The 19,501-nt window shown below is 50.6% G+C and overlaps 7 protein-coding genes across 7 annotated transcripts; 4 read left to right on the plus strand and 3 right to left on the minus strand.

Annotated features, from left to right (window-relative positions):
• Positions 1-126: 126 nt before the first annotated feature.
• argEF (bifunctional acetylglutamate kinase/N-acetyl-gamma-glutamyl-phosphate reductase) lies at positions 127-2,927 on the plus strand (the record flags this gene model as incomplete). The annotated part of the gene is given in 3 exon segments (XM_058451714.1): positions 127-1,335; positions 1,352-2,762; positions 2,818-2,927. The coding sequence occupies 3 exon segments, from the start codon at positions 127-129 to the stop codon at positions 2,871-2,873; spliced, it is 2,676 nt and encodes an 891-aa protein (XP_058308252.1). The 3' UTR covers positions 2,874-2,927.
• A 730-nt stretch (positions 2,928-3,657) lies between these two features.
• N7498_004653 (Rad21/Rec8 N terminal domain protein) lies at positions 3,658-5,911 on the plus strand (the record flags this gene model as incomplete). The annotated part of the gene is made up of 6 exons (XM_058451715.1): positions 3,658-3,676; positions 3,741-3,777; positions 3,837-3,977; positions 4,030-4,164; positions 4,219-4,684; positions 4,739-5,911. The coding sequence occupies 6 exons, from the start codon at positions 3,658-3,660 to the stop codon at positions 5,909-5,911; spliced, it is 1,971 nt and encodes a 656-aa protein (XP_058308253.1).
• A 1,156-nt stretch (positions 5,912-7,067) lies between these two features.
• N7498_004654 (DUF3237 domain-containing protein) lies at positions 7,068-8,650 on the plus strand. The gene is made up of 4 exons (XM_058451716.1): positions 7,068-7,210; positions 7,304-8,128; positions 8,188-8,482; positions 8,541-8,650. Exons 1-4 carry the CDS (start codon positions 7,142-7,144, stop codon positions 8,567-8,569), a joined length of 1,218 nt encoding a protein of 405 aa, XP_058308254.1. The 5' UTR covers positions 7,068-7,141; the 3' UTR covers positions 8,570-8,650.
• Positions 8,651-9,930: 1,280 nt separating this feature from the next.
• Positions 9,931-11,798, minus strand: N7498_004655 (uncharacterized protein; the record flags this gene model as incomplete). Its single annotated transcript, XM_058451717.1, has 2 exons — positions 9,931-10,016; positions 10,499-11,798. 2 exons carry the CDS (start codon positions 11,796-11,798, stop codon positions 9,931-9,933), a joined length of 1,386 nt encoding a protein of 461 aa, XP_058308255.1.
• A 1,018-nt stretch (positions 11,799-12,816) lies between these two features.
• On the minus strand, positions 12,817-13,909 carry N7498_004656 (uncharacterized protein; the record flags this gene model as incomplete). The annotated part of the gene is made up of 2 exons (XM_058451718.1): positions 12,817-13,852; positions 13,902-13,909. The coding sequence occupies 2 exons, from the start codon at positions 13,907-13,909 to the stop codon at positions 12,817-12,819; spliced, it is 1,044 nt and encodes a 347-aa protein (XP_058308256.1).
• A 960-nt stretch (positions 13,910-14,869) lies between these two features.
• On the minus strand, positions 14,870-15,935 carry N7498_004657 (uncharacterized protein; the record flags this gene model as incomplete). Its single annotated transcript, XM_058451719.1, has 3 exons — positions 14,870-15,264; positions 15,316-15,383; positions 15,439-15,935. The coding sequence occupies 3 exons, from the start codon at positions 15,933-15,935 to the stop codon at positions 14,870-14,872; spliced, it is 960 nt and encodes a 319-aa protein (XP_058308257.1).
• Positions 15,936-17,557: 1,622 nt separating this feature from the next.
• Positions 17,558-19,322, plus strand: N7498_004658 (cytochrome P450; the record flags this gene model as incomplete). The annotated part of the gene is made up of 5 exons (XM_058451720.1): positions 17,558-17,854; positions 17,927-18,170; positions 18,221-18,339; positions 18,400-19,149; positions 19,209-19,322. 5 exons carry the CDS (start codon positions 17,558-17,560, stop codon positions 19,320-19,322), a joined length of 1,524 nt encoding a protein of 507 aa, XP_058308258.1.
• Positions 19,323-19,501: the final 179 nt, after the last annotated feature.

Here is a 19,501-nt window from a genome sequence, read left to right on the forward strand (position 1 = left end):
TGCAAAATCTCTTGAGTCCCCCAGTTAGTCACACTTCCACTTTTCACCTCCCACCGCCCTATACACACGTCTTCAAAAGGGGAATCTCCCCGGGTTCGTTTCGCCAATCCCAATTGAAGCTGCCGCATGCTGGTGAAGATGTTGTCCCTTCGCTCCGCCGTGCGGAGAGCTTCTACCAAGCCCCTCCGATCTCTCTCCGCACCACACGTCTCGCCGCTGCGAGGCGTGACCGCTCGTGCGGTTGCGGCTCCTCTGAGCCAGGGCCGTGGCTACTCTCGCGCCGCCGAACCTCACCTCAGCTCTACCCGCAGCACCGTCGTTCAGTTGTTGAGCAACATCGGCTCCAAGCGTGAGGTTCAGCAGTACCTGTCCCACTTCACCTCCGTCTCCTCCCAGCAGTTCGCCGTCATCAAAGTTGGTGGTGCTATTATCACCGAGCACCTCCAGACCCTGTCGTCCGCGCTCGCCTTCCTCAACCATGTCGGTCTTTACCCGATCGTCGTCCACGGCGCAGGCCCCCAACTCAACCGCATGTTGGAGGCCGCCGGTGTCGAACCCCAGTTCGAGGATGGAATCCGGGTCACTGATGGTAAAACTCTGGCGCTGGCACGCAAGCTGTTCCTCGAGGAGAACATGAAGCTGGTTGAGGAGCTGGAGCGCATGGGTATCCGTGCCCGTCCCCTCACCGCGGGCGTCTTCTCTGCCGACTACCTCGACAAGGCCAAGTACAACCTCGTTGGCAAGATCAACGGTGTCGACAAGAAGCCCATTGAGTCGGCCATTGCCGCTGGCTGCCTGCCCATTTTGACCTCCATGGCCGAGACTCCCGATGGCCAGGTTCTGAACGTCAACGCCGATGTCGCTGCCGGTGAGTTGGCCCGCGCTCTGCAGCCGCTGAAGATTGTCTACCTCGCCGAGAAAGGCGGTCTGTTCAACGGTGACACCGGTGAGAAGATCTCCGCCATCAACCTCGACGAGGAGTACGACCACCTGATGACTCAGTGGTGGGTGCGTCACGGTACTCGCCTGAAGATCAAGGAGATGAAGGAACTCCTGAGCGACCTGCCTCGCTCGTCCAGCGTTGCCATCATTCACCCTGCCGATCTCCAGAAGGAGCTGTTCACCGACTCCGGTGCCGGTACCCTGATTCGCCGCGGCAACAAGATCAACGTCAAGACCTCTCTGTCTGAGTTCCAGGATCTGCAGGCCCTAAAGGATGTGCTGGTTCGCGACCGTGAGGGTCTGGATGCCCGTGCTGTTGTTGACCGCTACGTCGAGGGCCTGCAGGAGCGCGACTTGAAGGTCTACTACGACGACCCTATGGATGCTCTCGCTGTTGTTCTGCCCCCAGAAGGACTCTGAGATTGCTCAGCTCGCCACCTTCACCATTACCAAGTCTGGCTGGTTGACCAACGTTGCCGACAACGTCTTCTCCAGCCTCAAGAAGGACTTCCCCAAGCTGGCTTGGACCGTCAAGGAAGATGACGAGAACCTGACCTGGTTCTTCGACAAGGCCGACGGTAGCCTGAGCCGCGACGGCCAGGTTCTGTTCTGGTACGGTGTTGAGAGCGGCGATGAGGTGAAGCAGCTTGTCCAGGAGTTCACCAAGAACGGCCGCCAGATGTTCGGCGACATCAACCTCGAGAACCGCCTCCTTCGCGCTCACCAAGCCGCCATCAATATCAACAAGGGCTTCGGAGCCAGCGGTGCCTCTGTTGAGCAGAAGCGTGCCTTCTCTTCTACCAGCAATGTTCTTCGCGCTACCCGGGCCAAGCGCCCTGCCGTTGCTGTCAACGCTTTCCGCACCTACACCACCACCAACCCCAACCCTCCCCTCGGTGAGAAGAACGCCTCCAACCCGCAGCCCGCCAAGGTCGCCCTCATCGGTGCCCGTGGCTACACCGGCCAGGCTCTGATCAGCCTGCTCAACGCTCACCCCAACATGGATCTCCGCCACGTCTCCTCGCGTGAGCTCGCTGGCAAGAAGCTCCAGGGCTACGAGAAGCGTGAGATCATCTACGAAAACCTCAGCCCCGAGGACGTCCGCAAGATGTCCGCCAACGGTGACATCGACTGCTGGGTGATGGCTCTGCCCAACGGTGTCTGCAAGCCCTTCGTTGATGCCGTTGACGAGGGTTCCGCCAACGGTAACGTTATCGTTGACCTGAGCGCCGACTACCGCTTCGACGACAAGTGGACGTACGGTCTCCCCGAGCTGGTTGACCGTTCCAAGATCGCCCGTGCCACCCGCATTGCCAACCCCGGCTGCTACGCTACCGCTGCCCAGCTCGGCATTGCCCCTCTCGTCCCCTTCCTCGGCGGCCAGCCTACCGTTTTCGGTGTCTCTGGATACTCTGGCGCTGGTACCAAGCCCAGCCCAAAGAACGACGTCAACTTCCTCACCAACAACATCATCCCCTACAGTCTGACGGATCACATCCACGAGCGTGAGATCAGCGCCCAGCTCGGCACCAGCATTGCCTTCATCCCCCACGTGGCTGTCTGGTTCCAGGGCATCCACCACACCATCAGCATTCCCCTCGCCAAGGAGATGACCTCCCGGGACATCCGCAACCTGTACCAGGATCGTTATGCCGGCGAGAAGCTCGTCAAGGTCACTGGCGAGGCTCCCCTCGTGAAGGACATTGCCGGTCGCCACGGTGTTGAGATCGGCGGTTTCGCCGTCCACTCCAGCGGCAAGCGCGTCGTCGTCTGTGCTACCATCGACAACCTGCTCAAGGGTGCCGCTACCCAGTGCCTCCGTAAGCTCTCATATCCCCAAAACCCCACAATTACAAAGCTAACAATCATCTACAGAGAACATGAACCTTGCTCTTGGCTACTCCGAGTACGAGGGCATCCCCCTCGAGTAAATGTCGCGTCGATTTGCCATTGAAAAAAAAATTATAGGGTGTTCTGTGTATCCCTTTCCGCCTGTATTTTGTCTCATACCCCGCATGCATCATATACATCGCTATGGGTTGGAGATGTCCAGTATGGAACCCATTCCTACCTACCTCCTGATCTACCCCTGTCTGGGTTTCGTTTTTGTCTGTCTTTCTTGACCATTGTATTCGCCTGGGAGAGTAACTCTTGGATATTGGTGTCTCGTCTTTGTTTCCGCTTCTAGATTCCATTTCACTTTTTTTTGGTTCGAGTATGCTTCGTTTTATATTTATGATGGGTTTCTCTAGACTTGGTACAGGGAGATATCCAATATCATAAAAGTAAATTTATTGCACTCTGGGCGAAGACATGACCTTGTCGTGCTTGTGTAGAAGAAGATATGAGATTTGCAGAGCGATGGCTTTATGAGACATCACCCTCAACGACCTTCCCAAGATCTGCCTCCAGTGATTCTGTCCTTGTACTCTGCATCAAATCCCGTCTGGAGTGATTCAGTTCAGATGAACTCCCTCTTCTCGGTGCTTCTTTGCATATTACTCATTCCGACTCAACGTTCTCAAGTCCTCCACTACTCGGCTTCAGGGTACCAAGCTGGTGACTCTTCACGTAATCACTATTCGCTTGGTTCGTTCTATCCACCATCTCCATCCGCTCTCACTCCAGAAGACAAGGCTTCATTCAACACACCAGCATCCCAACGGTCATTGACCAAACAGCCCACCTGGCGGTGCCAGGCCGGGCACACTTACCATGTTCTACAGCCACGAAAGTGAGTCCCTTCAACCATCCCATCATAGTTGAAGATGCGTGATGACTGAAATTACCTGCTTTAGTCCTCACATCGCCAGAGCATGGCGTCGCAACGATCTGGTAAGTAGCTTGGCAACCGTGGTCACAGGCTAAACGCAGGTCTGAACTAACATCCCCAGGCTAGTTGCAACTCTCGGATCGCGGTCCATCGCAAGAAGAATTAACCGAAAGGCTATACAGGATGTGGACGTGCCGGGTGCATGCAGGGTTATCATCGACCCGGAGGCGCCGATGGCACTGCGACTTCAGGGCAGCTTGCTGTAACTTTTTGTAATCCCTCGTGAGGTGTCCTGACTGACGAAATTTCCAAAGATACGGCGTTTCGCGCGTCTTCAACCAGCAGTGCGGATACACTTTGCTTGATGCCCAGACGATGCATGACAAGATGATGTCTATGCTGAAGATTGTGCGGGGTGCTGGTTTGGATCCCAGCGCCGGGAAGTCAAAGTCAGTTCATTTACTATGTTCAAGCTACGAAGAAGGATCTCTGACGCATTCCAGGCCGGGGAGTCTCAATCTGCCATACGACCCTACCTTCCTCCCCGAGACCGGTTTACCCGGCATGGACATCGATATCATCTTGCTCGACGCGATTACAGACGAAAGCTCCTATCAATATTCCAGTATCTGGTCTAAATCACCTGCGAACAGTTATTCCAGCGGGTCTCACATTGGACCTCTCCAGCTGGACCTTCCCCAGGATGACCTTATCGAGGGTAATGTGTTGTCCGGGCTGGACAACGATATCAACGATTTTGCACAGAAGCAAGGTCTGTTCGGCAGGAAGAAACAGGCGGGACTGGGAGATGAAGAAGGTGTTCTACTGCATCCTGATTTTGAATTCGATGATAATGGAGATATCATTGAATTTGATGTGAGCAGGGTGTCCCCTCACAGGAGAAGACCAACTAGTCTCGATCCACGCCGAAGCCAGGGTCCTGGCATCCAAAAAGCCCAAGATGATACAGTGAGCGAACCCCTCCCCCAGTGAAGAGATACTGCGTTGACTAATATCCTCAAGGGTATGGTAGTTGCCGACGACGGCGCAGTATTCGTCCGTGAGAATGACATGATGGACATCGATGTCGCGCCCATGAATGAAATCGCCTTGCCAGGAGAAAAGGTTCTAGCTGAAGAGATGGGTCTCAGTGAGCCCATGGAGAGAGAAAGAAGAGTCAACCAGAGAACCAGAGAGGCCAAAATCCTCGCTACGGACGTCGTCACGACCCTGCGAAACACAGACCTGGCTCGATGGAACAACGAATACAAAGCAAACATGGTGCAAGCCGCAAAGCAGAAGCAGTTGAACAAATTGCCTACGATTGCGAAGAAAAACGCAGCCTACTGGGTCTTCGGCAAGGGAATCGGCGCAGTGGGAAAGGAACTCGACATCCCGCATATAATTCACCCGCTCAAGTCTTACTCAGGCGAGGAGCTATACGACACTCTTTGTTCCGAAACTGGGCGCAAACGGAGACGGACACACAATACCGGGGATGATAGTGATTCAGACGAGCATGATCGTCGAGTACGGCCTCGGGAGGAACATAATGATCCCATGGAAGTCGAAGTTGCGCGCCACGCCCCATCCAGTGTGCTAGATGACCATTCCTCCCTGATGCCATGGAACACCATTGCATCAATTGAGAGCTCTCGTCGAGGTCAGCGCTTCAGAAGCGGAAGCGAGCTCTCCTACGGTTCGAGACGCCACGGCCGTATCACAAGTGCAAGTCCACTGGCCGGGCGAGGCTTGTTACTCAATCGTGATAGAGACAGCAGCCTCGACATTCCAGGAAATGTAGGCGACGACCTGGATGATCTCGACATCACCAGATACCTCGAAGCCGAATTGTCCCCGGACAAAGGAGATATCAGTGATATCGACCGCCGGAAGAACAATGCTGATCAGCGCATTGCGAATATGCTGGACCAAGGCACTCTGAACTTCTGGGATTTCCTCAAAGAAAAGATGCTCCCATCCAAGGCCGGCCGTATTGAATTCGAAACTTTGCTTCCGCCCAAGGAGACCTCGCGCGCGGTGGCTACGCAAGCTTTCATGAATGCGCTCACGCTTGCAACGAAGGGCGCGATCAGCGTCGGTCAGGAGATATATGAAGATCAGGGCTCCACAAGCTGGGGTACTCGTTATCGATATGGTACGATCTGGCTGGGAGCGCCCGGCAGCCACGGTTGATGAATACCACCAGTTCTCAAACTACGCCGACGCATTACCAGAGACATGTGATTTCCAGGGGGATGCTTTGGACAGGCCCTCATTATTTTTCAATTATTCTTATCGCTTCTGCTTTCCATGAGATGGCCATTTCTACCTACCTGTCTAGGTTGGTATGAATCGCGATGTTTTCACGCAGTCCACCATGGAAGCAGACACTGATATTGCGCCCGCGGCGATTTATTTTTAGTTCGAGATGGAGGGACACGGGCTGAGACAGCAAAGTTGAGCGATGGGACAGGGTCAAGAGGAGAGATAAGGATAGTTTAAAATTCTGCAGTCGATGAAATTGAGATCTATTAGCACCGATGTATGCAGGGCTAGCAATATTTACGCAGCTCGTGTTACTGCGAACGTTACCAGGAACATGTAAGTCGTAAGTCGGGACGTTGACAGTATCGCGTACGGGATACAGGAACGGAGACGACAGTTTGGAACAATACTGGAGGTCAAGGTAATAATACCTGCAAAGTATATAGATCTGTTTTTATGGCAAACGGCCCTTCGATTTTGGACTCGACGCGTCCCGTGCCTTTCTTGGATTTAATTTCTTCCCTATCGCAATCCTATCGGCCTCGCTCGTGTGCGTTTAGGCGTCTTTTAACCGAGCGCGCCCGAATGGAGATGGCCTTGGCGCCAGGATGCCAGCGCGGAGCCCGGCTGGATTGGATATTTCTTCAAGTTTCTTGCGTTTCTATTGAGCCTGATCTTCTCCACGATGGCATCTTGGATACTCAGGTACCTATGGTGGTATTTACTGGGATGCGTTGGCATCCTGTCACGCGTAATCCTCCATTGGTCAGCGTTTCCGCACCAGTCCGAGACCGCAGGCAGATGGACCGGACCATGATCCCCATAACCACGCGTGAGGCGATAGATAACGTAGTCGTACCGTCGATAGATGACCAGCGATGATAAATGTCCAGATCAAAAAGCACGAAATCCAAGGAGGATACGGCGATACAGGGAAGTATGGGTAAAGTGGGAGTGAAATACCCGGACTCAAACTTACGCAGGGCGCGTTACCCAGCCGCGCCACTCGTATTCTGTCTCGGTCTTTCCATTTCTTCTTCCTCCTCCCTCTCCCCTAACCAGATTCCCTCCCCCACTCTCATCGCGTCTTCCCTCCCATCGCGTTTCGACTTGGTTATCCCGGTGCGAGCCTATATCTCCTCTCTTATATTCGTCACAATGGGTCGCACCGTCGACCAGGAGGTGCATGCGGCGTTCGTCGAGTTCCGCGCCAAGGAAGATGATAAGGTGCGTGACTGTGTATTTCGTAATATTTCAAACCCACCACAACAGACCGGCGTCACTAACATACGAGACCCGTTTTGGTCGTTTCTTGCATAGTGCCTCTCCGTGCAGTGTATCTATTGTCAACAAATTCGCGCAAAGAATACTTCGAGACAGAAGCAGCATCTTCTTGAATGCCCTGGTCTGCGCGGCCACCCTAACGCGCCTCAGCCCTCCCAGCCGACTCCCACTCCCAACGGCATCGGCGCTCCCAATGGATACCCCGGCACCCCCAGCGGCCCGACAGCTACACCTTCTGTCCCTACAGGAGGCCCTACCATTCCGACTCCCACTGGCGCGTTGATGACCAACGGTGTCAACCCTCACGCGACCCCGATGCAGACCCCGTTGCAAACCCCACTGCAGACCCTGCAGAATCGCCCGCCCATGCCGACCCCGGGTCCACCTACCGGGCCTCCGGGCTCGGCGCCGTCGTCTGCCGCGCCGTCGCGTCCCACCCCTAAGCCCAAGGCAAAGAGTAGCACTTCCAATCTGCCCGCGCCGCCGCTGGACGACGTGCACGCGGCTTTTGTGGAGTTCCGCGCCAAGGAGGAGGACAAGTGTTTGTCGGTGCAGTGCATCTACTGCCAACAGGTTCGCGCGAAGAACACAAGTCGCCAGCGCCAGCACTTGCTCGAGTGCCCTACCTATTTGAGTGTGATGAAGGACTCGATCCCCGCCAACAACTTGCTACATACATTCCCCGAGGGCGATGTTGCGCGATCACTACAGATTCCTGTTCCCACGCTGGAGCTTGATTTCCGCATGAGCATCAAATTGAACCCCAAGGTAAATGTCGGCCAGAGCATCTGGGGCGGCCGAGAATGGGTTTCATACGTTGGTGGGCAATGGGCCGGTCGGTGGGGCAAGGGTATTGTTCTGGTAAGATTGAGCTATTCCTCGTGACATGATGCTTTGCTCAATTGCTAATGCGCAAACAGCCCGGCGGTCAAGATACTCAGATCGTGACCAAAGACTCGACTACCAACTTGCGCGCCAACTATATGCTTCAGACTGCTGATGAACCCCCGGCTTTCATCATTGTCAAGACAGAGGGATGGCTCACCGGCGCCAAGGATGTATTGGAGAAAGTCAACGATCCCAGCGTGGCTGATGGCATCAACCCTAGCAGCTACAAGTATCGTGTCAACTTGTCCATGGAAACCGGCGATGAGCGATATACATTCCTGAACACCCTTATGTGGGTTGGCAGCGGTTGCCGTCGAGGCCAAGAAGGTGAGTTCCATCAACCATTCAGTATTATAATCCGCATCTTGACTAATCGATATATAAGTGATCTTCGATTCATTCCGCGTCAATTAAACTAGGATGGTACATTCGACTGTTTTGCCGTTCTTGAGCGATGTCTTTCTGCAGTACTACGATGGGAAAATGGTGTTTTTTTTCATTTTGATCAATCTTTCGTGGTGCAACTTTGTATGACCTCTGCTTTTCAATTCTATTGGATGTGAACTGGGTTGCGTACGAGAGAGCCGAGTCTCGCCGAAAGGCTGACTTTGGCCCCGTTCTGCGCCCTGTTTCCCACTCCCCGTTTTTCACCTTCTGATGTACCTCTTTTCCGCGAACATCTTGATATGGGTCAGGGTTCCCGGGTATGCCTTATCTCATATTTTCCCCGGTTTGTTTTGTGATGTTTGAGTTACCAAGGGTTTGGGTCGTTTGTTTCTTAGTTACTAGTTCAGCGGTGTACTTTGTGACTGAATCAAGTTCTGCAAACCTTTCTGATTTTCATCTATAACAAATAAACACGTGCGAACGTCTGGTATAGAGAACTCGTTATAGTTCAGTACGTCTTGGTATGTTCCCTCGTTCCGTACCCAACAACGCCGTACCCTAGACTCGTAAACGTATCCACCCCGCTGCAGATGTGCAATGCCGATCCCGTCAATACCGTTTATACCAACCCTTCCTAGCTCCTAAATACGAAAACCCCTAAGCGTGATTCACGTTTGAATTGTTTTATGTTATTTACTTCCTGTTATAAAACACTTACGCTGTGATAAATACCCCGCTTTTCTTTAATAGTTTATACTTCCCAAGGTTCGGATTTCCATGGATCGCTACCCGGTTTATCTAATCACAACTCTCCCGCTTAAAATATCCGGGAGTACAGTATGTTCTGTACTCCGTACTTAATTGACTCCACATTTGCCAACCGTACCTGGTATGTTTCCTGTCTTATGCGGTGCGGTGTACCTTGGCCATTTCGGTGGATGTATTAGTGATCTAGATATGTAGTTTGACCACTTATATTAGGATTTTTTACTTAGGACTTGGATATTTTAGGACATAGGTGGTACGGAAATATATTCTGAATGTATCATTGGATTTTTACACTACGGTTTGGAAACCTCGATCGTGATGAGATTTTCTAAGGTATTATTATTATATGATTATTAGAGGGAAATTAATGGTCGTTTGTAAACTTGGAATATTTCATTCTATTTTTCTAAGGTTTGAAATCTGTGCCTAGATAGATATGAGATCTGAAACCGTTATCTGCATATTGGTAGGTAGCCAGGTCTAGGGCTGTTTGAACACGTCGATCGGGGGCGGTTAACTCTACTTCTCTGTTTGGAAGATCACTTGGCAAATCATCCAACCTGAAACGCAACTCTAGACGCACACGTTATTGCTCTCTGTAACCAATGCCGTTGATATGTTCAATTTTCTTCTTCTAACCATTTCATGCCCGTGGCGACAGGATCCAGTGCCAGAGGCTGTCCCAGGAGCCCCGTGTTCGTCATGACTGCTCAATCGCAGGTCGTACTGCTTCACTGCTCAACAGATCATTCAACGTGGACATCTGCATCCACTTCTTGTCCAGCGGGAGTCGCATCTCATGCCGCAACTAGTTCAATTCCAAACCACCTAGGAACACATGCTTGGGGGGACTTACATAGTATGTTCTCATCTTCTACATAGTTACCTATCTAGGTGTAGGGCATGATCTTTGTATCATCAAATATTTCTTTGTCTTGGCCGGTGATGGGCTTGCGAAACCACTTTGAATCACTTAACTGGATAAGAGATATATCTTTTTGTAACGCAAGAGAAATAATATTAAGCGTCATATCATACCATTTGGATAAAAACATCCACCCCGTGGAAGAAGAACTAATAACCGCAGTGGAAATTCCTCTCTGCATAGCCTGCATGCCTTTTTTAAATCGTACTTTTTGCACCAAATGCAGGCATATTCCAAAAGGAGACATTGACAACACCATTTACCTTCAGAAATCGGTTCCTCTAAAAAGAAAGAAGCATCCCATCCCCACCATTCCAGCTCGTCCCAGAAGTCCCTTCGCTTAGTATTCTTTTGGGTGTAGGCATCGACAATAGTTTTCCTTTCCCTCCATATAGGTGCAGATAATGTCTCAACAGGCATGCCGACGCCATTGGGCCACTTTTTCGAAAGAACCTCAGGGTCCCACTTGGTGTACGGTGTTAGCTGCTTGGCATCTAAGGAATCGAAAACATTGGTGATGGAATCTTGTGCCGCCCATGCTATATGGTGCATGAGAATCAGCATCTCAAATCTTTTTTTAGCCCACAAAAGTTGGCCGTCATGCTTCCGAACGATTGAAAAATTGGCGACAAGATCTGCGAGGTACTGCTCTTCGTAGGCAGACTTCCAACTGTCGCCTGGTTCATACCAATGTTTGAATCGTTCCAAACGGAGGAGATCTGCTGTCTTGCCTTCAACACAACCGAGCCACGAGTCGAGGAATATGCGCGTATCAATGCGCAGGTGATCGATATCCGTAATCAGTGTCATATCAACTCGGGCAAAACCATCGCTATTCAAGCTTTCAAATGCCATGAATCGATATAGAAGAGAATGCTCTCGGTTACTTGACTCGCGTGAGATCACTTTTGACAGATTTGACGGTAGACTGTACTCCCACCGTGACAGGCGAGTGAAAGGTAACATCACGATGTCATGGTCAGGTCGATATCCCTTGGTGTATTTGATGCTCTCCCGTGTCCGTTTTTGGACTGTCCATCTTCCCAGAAGCGATATTCGCACACACGGTGGTTGTGGCAACTCTTGTATGATGTCGACTATGTAATTTAGTTTTTGCCACATCTGGATGATTTGACCTGGGTCATGTCGAGAAGAGGGGCGAATTTCGATGAACAGGTATGAATCACGAAGTTTGTCGAATGGAAGACTGGCTATATGCCTTTGAGTATCACCCTTGCTCTCCAAGTCCCACTGGGCATGAATTTTGTTAGAAAACATGCCCGCAGTTATCCAACATTTTTTGTCGTCCACCCGGCGTACGAGGAGAGCGGGTGAGATGTTATTGTAAAGACGATGAGAAATTTCACAGTAGAGATAGCGACTGCAACGGAGGATAGAGAGAATGTTGGTTTGGGGTGAGATACGTCGGCGTGGGTACGGGTGAATTTCGAGAAAGACGAGGTCCCATATCAACAGACGTAGTTCAATTGGGAGTTTGGCGAAATGGCCAAGCATGTCACTCAGCTTGGCATCGTCAAACTTGTCTTTTGTAAAGATTGCCATGGCTGTGTTGCTTCAAGAAAAGATATTTGAGATGCACAGAAACATGACGAGTCATGATATGTCCCTGGTAGGGAATGTAAGTGAAGCTCAGTCCGACCCTGAAAGGGGTCCCGGGATGGTTGAAACTCTGGTATTCACATGGAAACCAATACTGATAGAAACGTACTAATCCGCTTGCGGCACGTCGGGTACTGGAACAGTAGTAGTAGTACATTGTAAAATTTATTGACCCGATGAAGCTCGCGATAAATACATGCTGTTATTCGGGTTGTTTGCAGATCTTGTGTGAAGCAAAACAAATGACTTTCCAAACCCTGGGCGATCAGCAGTGCTGACAGAAGCTCATCTCTGTAGTCGTATAGAGATTTTAGCTTCCCGCATTCTAACCACCCAATGAACACAAATGCAGAATCAATGAATAGTGACAAAAGAAAAGAAGGACAAATTTGCCCACCCCGGACCGGTTTCCGCGGTTGCAATTTTCCACGATACCACCACACCTGCATCACCGAGAGGCTGTCGCTTTTACTTCACAGCCACCATCACAATCGCATTCATTTGTATCTGGATCAGCCAATGACCGCTTCATGTGCTTCACTGATGTCAAAGAGTTTGCAGCCGCCCTGAGCCGCAAAACCAGGGTTGCGGTCCGTGTTTCTCACTTATTCCCTCCGGGTACTGGTCGATCCTCAACATGCATTATTGAAGAAACCTTTGGAAATCAGTCGGAAACAGCTTTGGACTTAATGAAAAGGAAAACTCTTATATTGTTTGCTATCTGAATACAAAATGAGCTCGTCTTAGCTTCGTCCAAGGAGGACTACTAGACCCCAGCACCACGTTGAGGTGCGAGCTCTTCGCTGGGGTAAATGGCAATATAGATCGGAAATAAATGCGAGAAAAAGGAAAAAGAGGAGGGGGGGGGGGGGAGGGGGGAGGGGGAGGGGGATACATACCTGACCTGTCTTACCTTCAACTTACCATTCAGCTGAGCTGCTGTTCCTGACCAAGAGACTTCTTATCTTTTGGATGGGCGTTTGCGTTTTGCAGACGGAGATAACGGCGGGGACAAGGTCGTCTCTCGTTTGCAAGGAACGTAGGGAACTGGGTCTGACCCTGCCGACTGACGAGTCCGGCGGGGAATATGCGGTCTCCGTGCCCCTCCATCGTAAAGGCGATCGATCGACTCATGGAACAAGCCGTCCATGACGGCCTGTTTAAACTCCTCCTTCTCCTCGGGCTCGCCGCTTGGCGCATTGGAAAGGAAACGAGATTGGCTAGCGGTCCGACACCGCGCGTCAGCCAACCACTCACCTGCTGCCTCCCACTGTCCCACAATACCTTGCCAGTGTTCGCGATTCGGTTTCTGTTCATCTGGTAGAAGGCCCACAAGAGCATCAAGGTCCTCTTTCGAGGCCTTTTTGCGCGTCTTGTTGTCTACATGGCAGAGCAGGTTGCGGGTCGCGTACATACCAATTGCCACCTTGGCCATCTCCACGTTCACGTCCACTTGAACACCTCCTCCTTTGAGAATTTCGATACATTCTCGAAGGGTCTTCAGGGTTTGACCCCCGTCGAGAGCCGGGCTCTCAAGGCGTTCCGTGACAGTGCGCAAGGAATCCGGTAAGGGCTTGCTGGCAAGGCGAGATGCGGAACGGAGGCAGTTCCAAATGCGGCCGGCGTAGTCTCCAAATTGAAGATGAAATCGCAGTTGTCGAGCCGTTTTCTCCACCTTCTCCAGGTCTTCCTGTAACTTCTCGAGTGGACCTACAGACCCCTCAGGATCCTTACCGAAGTCCAGAGACTCCGACTTCACCCCGAGTAGTGATGTGTAGGCGTCGAGAGATTTGGCGATTTGCCCGATATGCGGACCGAGGGCTTGGTTGAAGTCCGGCTGATCCGAATCTTCATCCCAGTCCGAGCTTGTTGTCGGTGGCGCGTCGCCGGAAGATGACGCCTCTGTGTTCTTTGGAACAGCGTCAGTCATGTCCTCAAGCACAGGGGAAAACAGGTCTTCTTCTCCTGTGCTGCCTCCGAGGGCATCGGTGGACTCGCTATAATTGAAGTCAGAAATGAAGTGCTGGGTGGGTTTCAGAGACTTACAAGTCCATCTCTTCTGATCAGCTAACACTTGGGTGGCAGGGGTTCAAAAAAGAGTATAGAGAGCCGAAATTTGCGATACCTAAGCGCAAAGTGAAAAAAGGGTGAGGAGAAGAGAAGAGAAAGGAGAAAGGAAACCAAGTGTGAGTAAATAAACAATCAACGTCCTAGATGAAGAAGGTGCGGATAGCGATCCACGGAATTACACAGTATCGACGTAATTCCTGCTCTCCAGGGAACCAAAAGGATGGCTTTCAATGTAAGGGAAGTGCCATCCAACCTTGGAGGGTAATTTACAGCTTAGTGGCAGGTGCAGGCCTGGATGGCGGACGAGGTCGAGGGTTTATGCAGGCAGGCTGTGCGTGAGAATGACATCGACGGCCAGGTTGTTATGCCAAATTAAAATAGGGGAATTATGATATACCTACTTGAGCGAGGAGCTTGTTCGTACTAATCATCTTTCTTTCTTGAAGTCTGGCTGATATTTAGCGGGAGATTGAGATGAGTTGGCCGAATAGAAGAAGCTTGAATTAAATCCCTGCCTAGCATAAAAGCGCTTGAATCAAGTATTCTATTTGCTTCCTGTCATTCTCTACTTTACCTTCTTGAAAAGATGAAGCTCTCCATAGATTGAGACTGCTGAATAATATTAATAAACTGATCTGCAGCTGGGCCGAGTACATGCACGACCAGCGCGACTACTAAGTAAAAGTGAACCAGGAGACCTTATTCACTGTCGGCACATATTCAGTTCCTTTGCACTGGTTGCATTCAATAAAGAGCAAATAGGATAACCTCTTGTCCACCACTTTTCCTTTCCTGTACAAGGTCCAATCACAGAATACAATGGTATAGCAACACGAAAACAAGGAAACGAATAGATTATAAGCGTTTTTCTCGACAAGCAGCCAAGGTCAGCCTACCGGAATAAACAAACACATAGCCCTCATTTCAATATTTGCCCGAGGCGCTCAAAACCGCCTCGTGGGAGCAGTCGGACTCGAAACAACAAAAGCCCTCTCCAGCCCCATCTCGGAAGTCACATTCCGCTCATACGTCACCGAGATCTCCTGCGTAGTCTTAATCCCTGATTTGTCCAGAATACTCTTCGCACTGCCGTCATCCTTGGGATCAGACAAAGTGATCGCATCGCCGCCGTAGTAATAGTACGGATCGGGCTGAGTGGATCTGTTACGGCGGTAGTGACCTTTGCCAGAGAGCTGGTAGCTCTCTGAGGAGGGAGCGTCGGTGCGATCGTAGCTGGACCGCATACGGACGAAGAGGATTCGGAGGGAGGGAATCGAGGCGGCGAAGATGGTGAGGCCAGTTTCGGCGGAGGCCCAGATTATAATGGAGGAGCAGAACCCTAGTTTTTGTGAATGTGCATCATTTAAAATGGGTTTGTATTTGGACTTACAAGTGAAGTCTTGTACTTGGGATACGTTAACGAGCTTCGAAGTTTTAATGAAGGCTGTTACAGCCGCGCTGAAGTTTTGGTTAGCTAACCTGCTGAATATTTTCCAGGATTGGATTGGCTTACAAGACGCCCATGCTCATCGCGACGGCAATTCCAAACTTCTCGCGTTTCTTCATTTGGAGCTTCCATAATATAGCCCATGGAAGAAGAGCAAGAATGAAATCCATGGATCCGGAGTATGCACCTGCAGCGAGAGCGATAACCTCAAACACCATTGGGGGCCAGCACTGGGCTGTAGCCAAGAGCTTGGTATCCCAAAGTGCGGATGTGGGCTTGCATTGAGCCAGATAGCAAACAGCACAGAGCCACATGATCGCATTCATGGTGACGATAATGAACCACAGGAGAACTTTCATCCATGTTTTGGTCACGATGCGAAGAAGGGTAATGGCGAAGGAGGTCTTGCTGAGAACGCAGCCGATGATTATAATCACAAAACTGATATAGACAAGTTTCAGAGCCGGCGGGATGACTTCTTCGTTCTCTATAGCGAAGACGTGCCTGCCTACCACGCCCATCTGCACAGCCTTTGTAATAAGCGCCGTGTAGACAACGAGCATTGACTGTTGGAATTAGTGAACGACCCAGGGGGCAGGGCAGTGAAGATAATACCAATGCAAGACAGACAACCAGATCATCCCAACCAAATCCTCTGCTTAGCATCACTTTGCACCAGATTCGCAACCCGACCACGAGGGAAGGAATAAGGACCAGAATCCAGCATACTGCCAAAATGGTCGGGCCCTGATTCTGGACATCTAGAGTAGAAGATGCTGTAGTCATATTGTTTCAAGGAAAGCCCCTGTCAACGTATATAGAGGTGAAAGAGCAAAACAGTAAAGCTCGCTTGTGGACCAGTTCCTCGAGGGTGAAAAGAGTGGATAATAAATATCAAGTTCCCCTCGTGTGCAGATGCTCCAAAGGTTCATCTCTGGAAGGCAAAGAATACAAAGATAGATATTCAATTGACGTCTCAAATTTGCGGTTAGAATCCCAGTCACGGAAGAAAGCGAGGCATGACTCGGCCCTAGCCGCAGCGCGGATATGAAACCCTGCATCCCGAATATGACAAGTGCTATGCTAGTCTAGAACGGACGATCACATTGAAGGTGAGCCATTGAAAATCCCAAGTGACGGTCTCCTTCTCTAGGGTACATCCCTGACTTTTTCTAACCGAGACAGGAGCCAGTGTTGCAATCCGCCAACTACGACGCCCAAAGTACGTTTGATAGATCGCAACGCACAGTCTGGGCTTGGGGGAAGGCGAACGTGATCGGCCGGGTGGCCAAAGTACAATTGTCGAGGTGGAGATACTTCCAAATCGAGTATTGCGGGCTGCATATGAAACGGCCAGCTGTGCTTTGCACCGCGGATCCGCCTTCCGGGACTTTGGGCGTCCATGCCCCTCACTAGTCGTGCGCGGCCGCTCAGCCATGTCTTGGCTGCAGCTGTCATACTGGAACCCTAATTTACAAGATGCAGGCAGACTTGCGTATCGGTTTTGGATAGTTCACATTTTTAAATAGCCCAAGCCTAAGTGCTCGGGGCCTCCCGCTTAAGCCTCGCGGGACGTTCCGGTCCATGCACGTGGATATTCGCGCACGTTGAGGCTTTTTTCATCAGGGGTTTGGTGGGTTCAGAAAAGAAAAGGCAATAACTACGAGAAAGAGATAAGATGGAAGGAAGCCACAAATTCCTGCATTTTTATTGGGCTATCTGGTTTACCTACTAAAGACGGAATCTGGATTGAACCCGTTGCACTTCTCAACGCCGTTAGGATCCAAGATATTAATAATTCCCCGCTGGCTGTCATATTTCCAGAAATGTGACCTGTAAACCACGAGCTGCTCAGTGGCCATCGGCCTTTATTCCCCTGGGCCCAAACTTCCCTGGCCACCAGGGTACATCGACTACCCCTTAGGCAAATGATAGTCGGACCATGCAAGCATGCGTCCTAATGAAAATGCCGCACCACTCACCCGCTTACTGTCCGTGCATCTTTATCACTCATAGGTCCATGGCATAGAAAAGGTGTGGGGATTTGGGGGGAGAAACTACCTGGTCAGTGGAGGGCGACTCGGACTTGGTCATTTATCTACCCTAGGGGAGTACAGCGTGAACGTTTCACCTGTCGTAAACCGACTCCCCCCATCGTACACTCGACAAAAATTTCAAATCGATCATGTTCTCCATCTCTGAGCTAGTAACCAACCTCGCCCTGTCCGTGGGCATCCTTGTCGTCTCGCGCTTTCTATGGAATTACCTCCGCTCTCCACTGAGATCATTTCCAGGACCGGTCCCGACAAGCTTCACCAACATATGGCGCCTGCAAGACGTGTTCAAAGGACGCTGTGATATTACGCATAATGAACTACACCGCAAGTACGGACCCGCTGTTCGGATGGGTCCGAATATCCTCAGCCTCTCCGATCCGACCTTGATCAGACAGGTGTACAATACGAAGAATCCATGGCTCAAGGTACAGTGCCGATTAATCTGAGACATACCCATGGATCAAGTAATCGAAGTTTGTGCTAATCATTTCCTATAGAGTAATATGTACAACGTCAATGATGTTATCGTCTCGGGAACACGATTCAAGAACCTATTCTCGAACCAGGACGAGAAGTGGCACTCGACTTTCATTCGTCCGGTCAAGAGTCTGTACTCCATGAGCAAGGTTCAGGACGTGGAGCATAATGTGGACATTACTATCGAGTTATTGCTTGAGAAGCTCCGTGAGCGATTCGTCCGCCCGGGCAAGCCCTGTGAGATGTCCGAATACATCGGTTTCTGTGAGTGCTTTTGCACCTGCCCATGGGCCCTACTGACGGTATCGGTTTAGTTGCATGGGACACCATGAGCCAGGTGACATTCTCCAAAGACCTGGGTATTCTTGAAGCAGGCAGTGATTACAGAGGTTTCCTAAAAAGATCCAACAAGACACTCGACTACTTCGCCTCCGTATATGCCCCAACACCGCTTCAAATTTCATAACTATACTAATCATTTCGATCCAAATAGATCTGCCAGATCCCAATGCTAGACTACGTCTTCGATAAAAACCCCATAGTGCGAATTGGCCCTCCAACGTTCATCTGGGCCAACATCTTCAGTCAAGAACAGCTCCAAAAGCGGTACGAGAGCACACAAGCCAGCCACGTCGACTTCCTCTCCAAATTCCTCGAAGTCAAGAAAAAGCAACCCGAGCTCGTGAACGACAACACAATCATCCTCTACCTCATTTCCAACGTTCTAGCAGGCAGCGACTCGACCGCCAGCACGATGTGCGCGACAATCTACTACGTACTTAAAAATCCATCCGTGCACGCTAAACTCCGCGATGAGCTCCGCGAGGCTAGCCTATCCCTCCCGGCGAAGTGGAAAGATATTCACGGACTTAAGTACCTCGAAGCTGTGATGCGGGAGTCGATGCGTATTAACCCCGGTGTTGGACTTATGATTGAGCGAGTTGTTCCGAACGGAGGGGTCACACTCCCCGACGGGCGATTCGTGCCGGAGGGCACGATCGTTGGTATGAACCCGTGGGTTATTAACAGAAATGAAGAGGTATTTGGTGCGAATACAGATTCGTTTATACCGGAAAGGTGGCTGAAGGAGCCCGGGGAGTCGGAGGAGGCGTTCCAGGCAAGATTTGCGAAGATGAAGGGTACGGACTTTACGTTTGGGGCCGGGTCGAGGGCTTGTCTTGGCAGAAATTTGAGTCAGTTGGAGAGCTATAAGCTTGTTGCGACTCTGTTTAGTTCTTTTGATGTGAGTTGTCTTGGTGTTAGTTCACAAGGTTTGTTCGGTGGGTCGCTAATGTTTTATAGATGGAACTTCCGAGTCAGGAGCATGAGTGGAAGCTTACTAATTCTTGGTTTATTCGGCAGAAGAATATTCCTGTTCGTTTGGTTGAGAGGGAGGATATGGCTGTTTGTGTTTAGGTTTGTTTTCAATGATTTTAATGTTTCAGTTATTTTCGAATTACGAATATTTAACGAGCTGTAAAGGCCATGGGACATTGGAACGGTCAACTTAATTCAACAAATGGAATTACATGCGACTTCATCCTTCGAACTGATATTATGACATTGCTAAATTTCGAACAGTCTAACTGTAGTGT

This window comes from Penicillium cinerascens (assembly GCF_028974065.1).
Source record: "Penicillium cinerascens strain IBT 15544 chromosome Unknown contig_5_segment0_segment0, whole genome shotgun sequence".
In the NCBI taxonomy this organism is placed as follows: domain Eukaryota; kingdom Fungi; phylum Ascomycota; class Eurotiomycetes; order Eurotiales; family Aspergillaceae; genus Penicillium; species Penicillium cinerascens.

Excerpts from the sequence above, each read along its gene's own strand:
- N7498_004654 (XM_058451716.1), top strand. The coding sequence starts at position 7,142 with ATGGGTCGCACCGTCGACCAGGAGGTGCATGCGGCGTTCGTCGAGTTC. Across the intron at positions 7,211-7,303 it reads GCGCCAAGGAAGATGATAAG|TGCCTCTCCGTGCAGTGTAT; the intron begins GTGCGTGACTGT and ends TTTCTTGCATAG. Across the intron at positions 8,129-8,187 it reads GGGGCAAGGGTATTGTTCTG|CCCGGCGGTCAAGATACTCA; the intron begins GTAAGATTGAGC and ends ATGCGCAAACAG.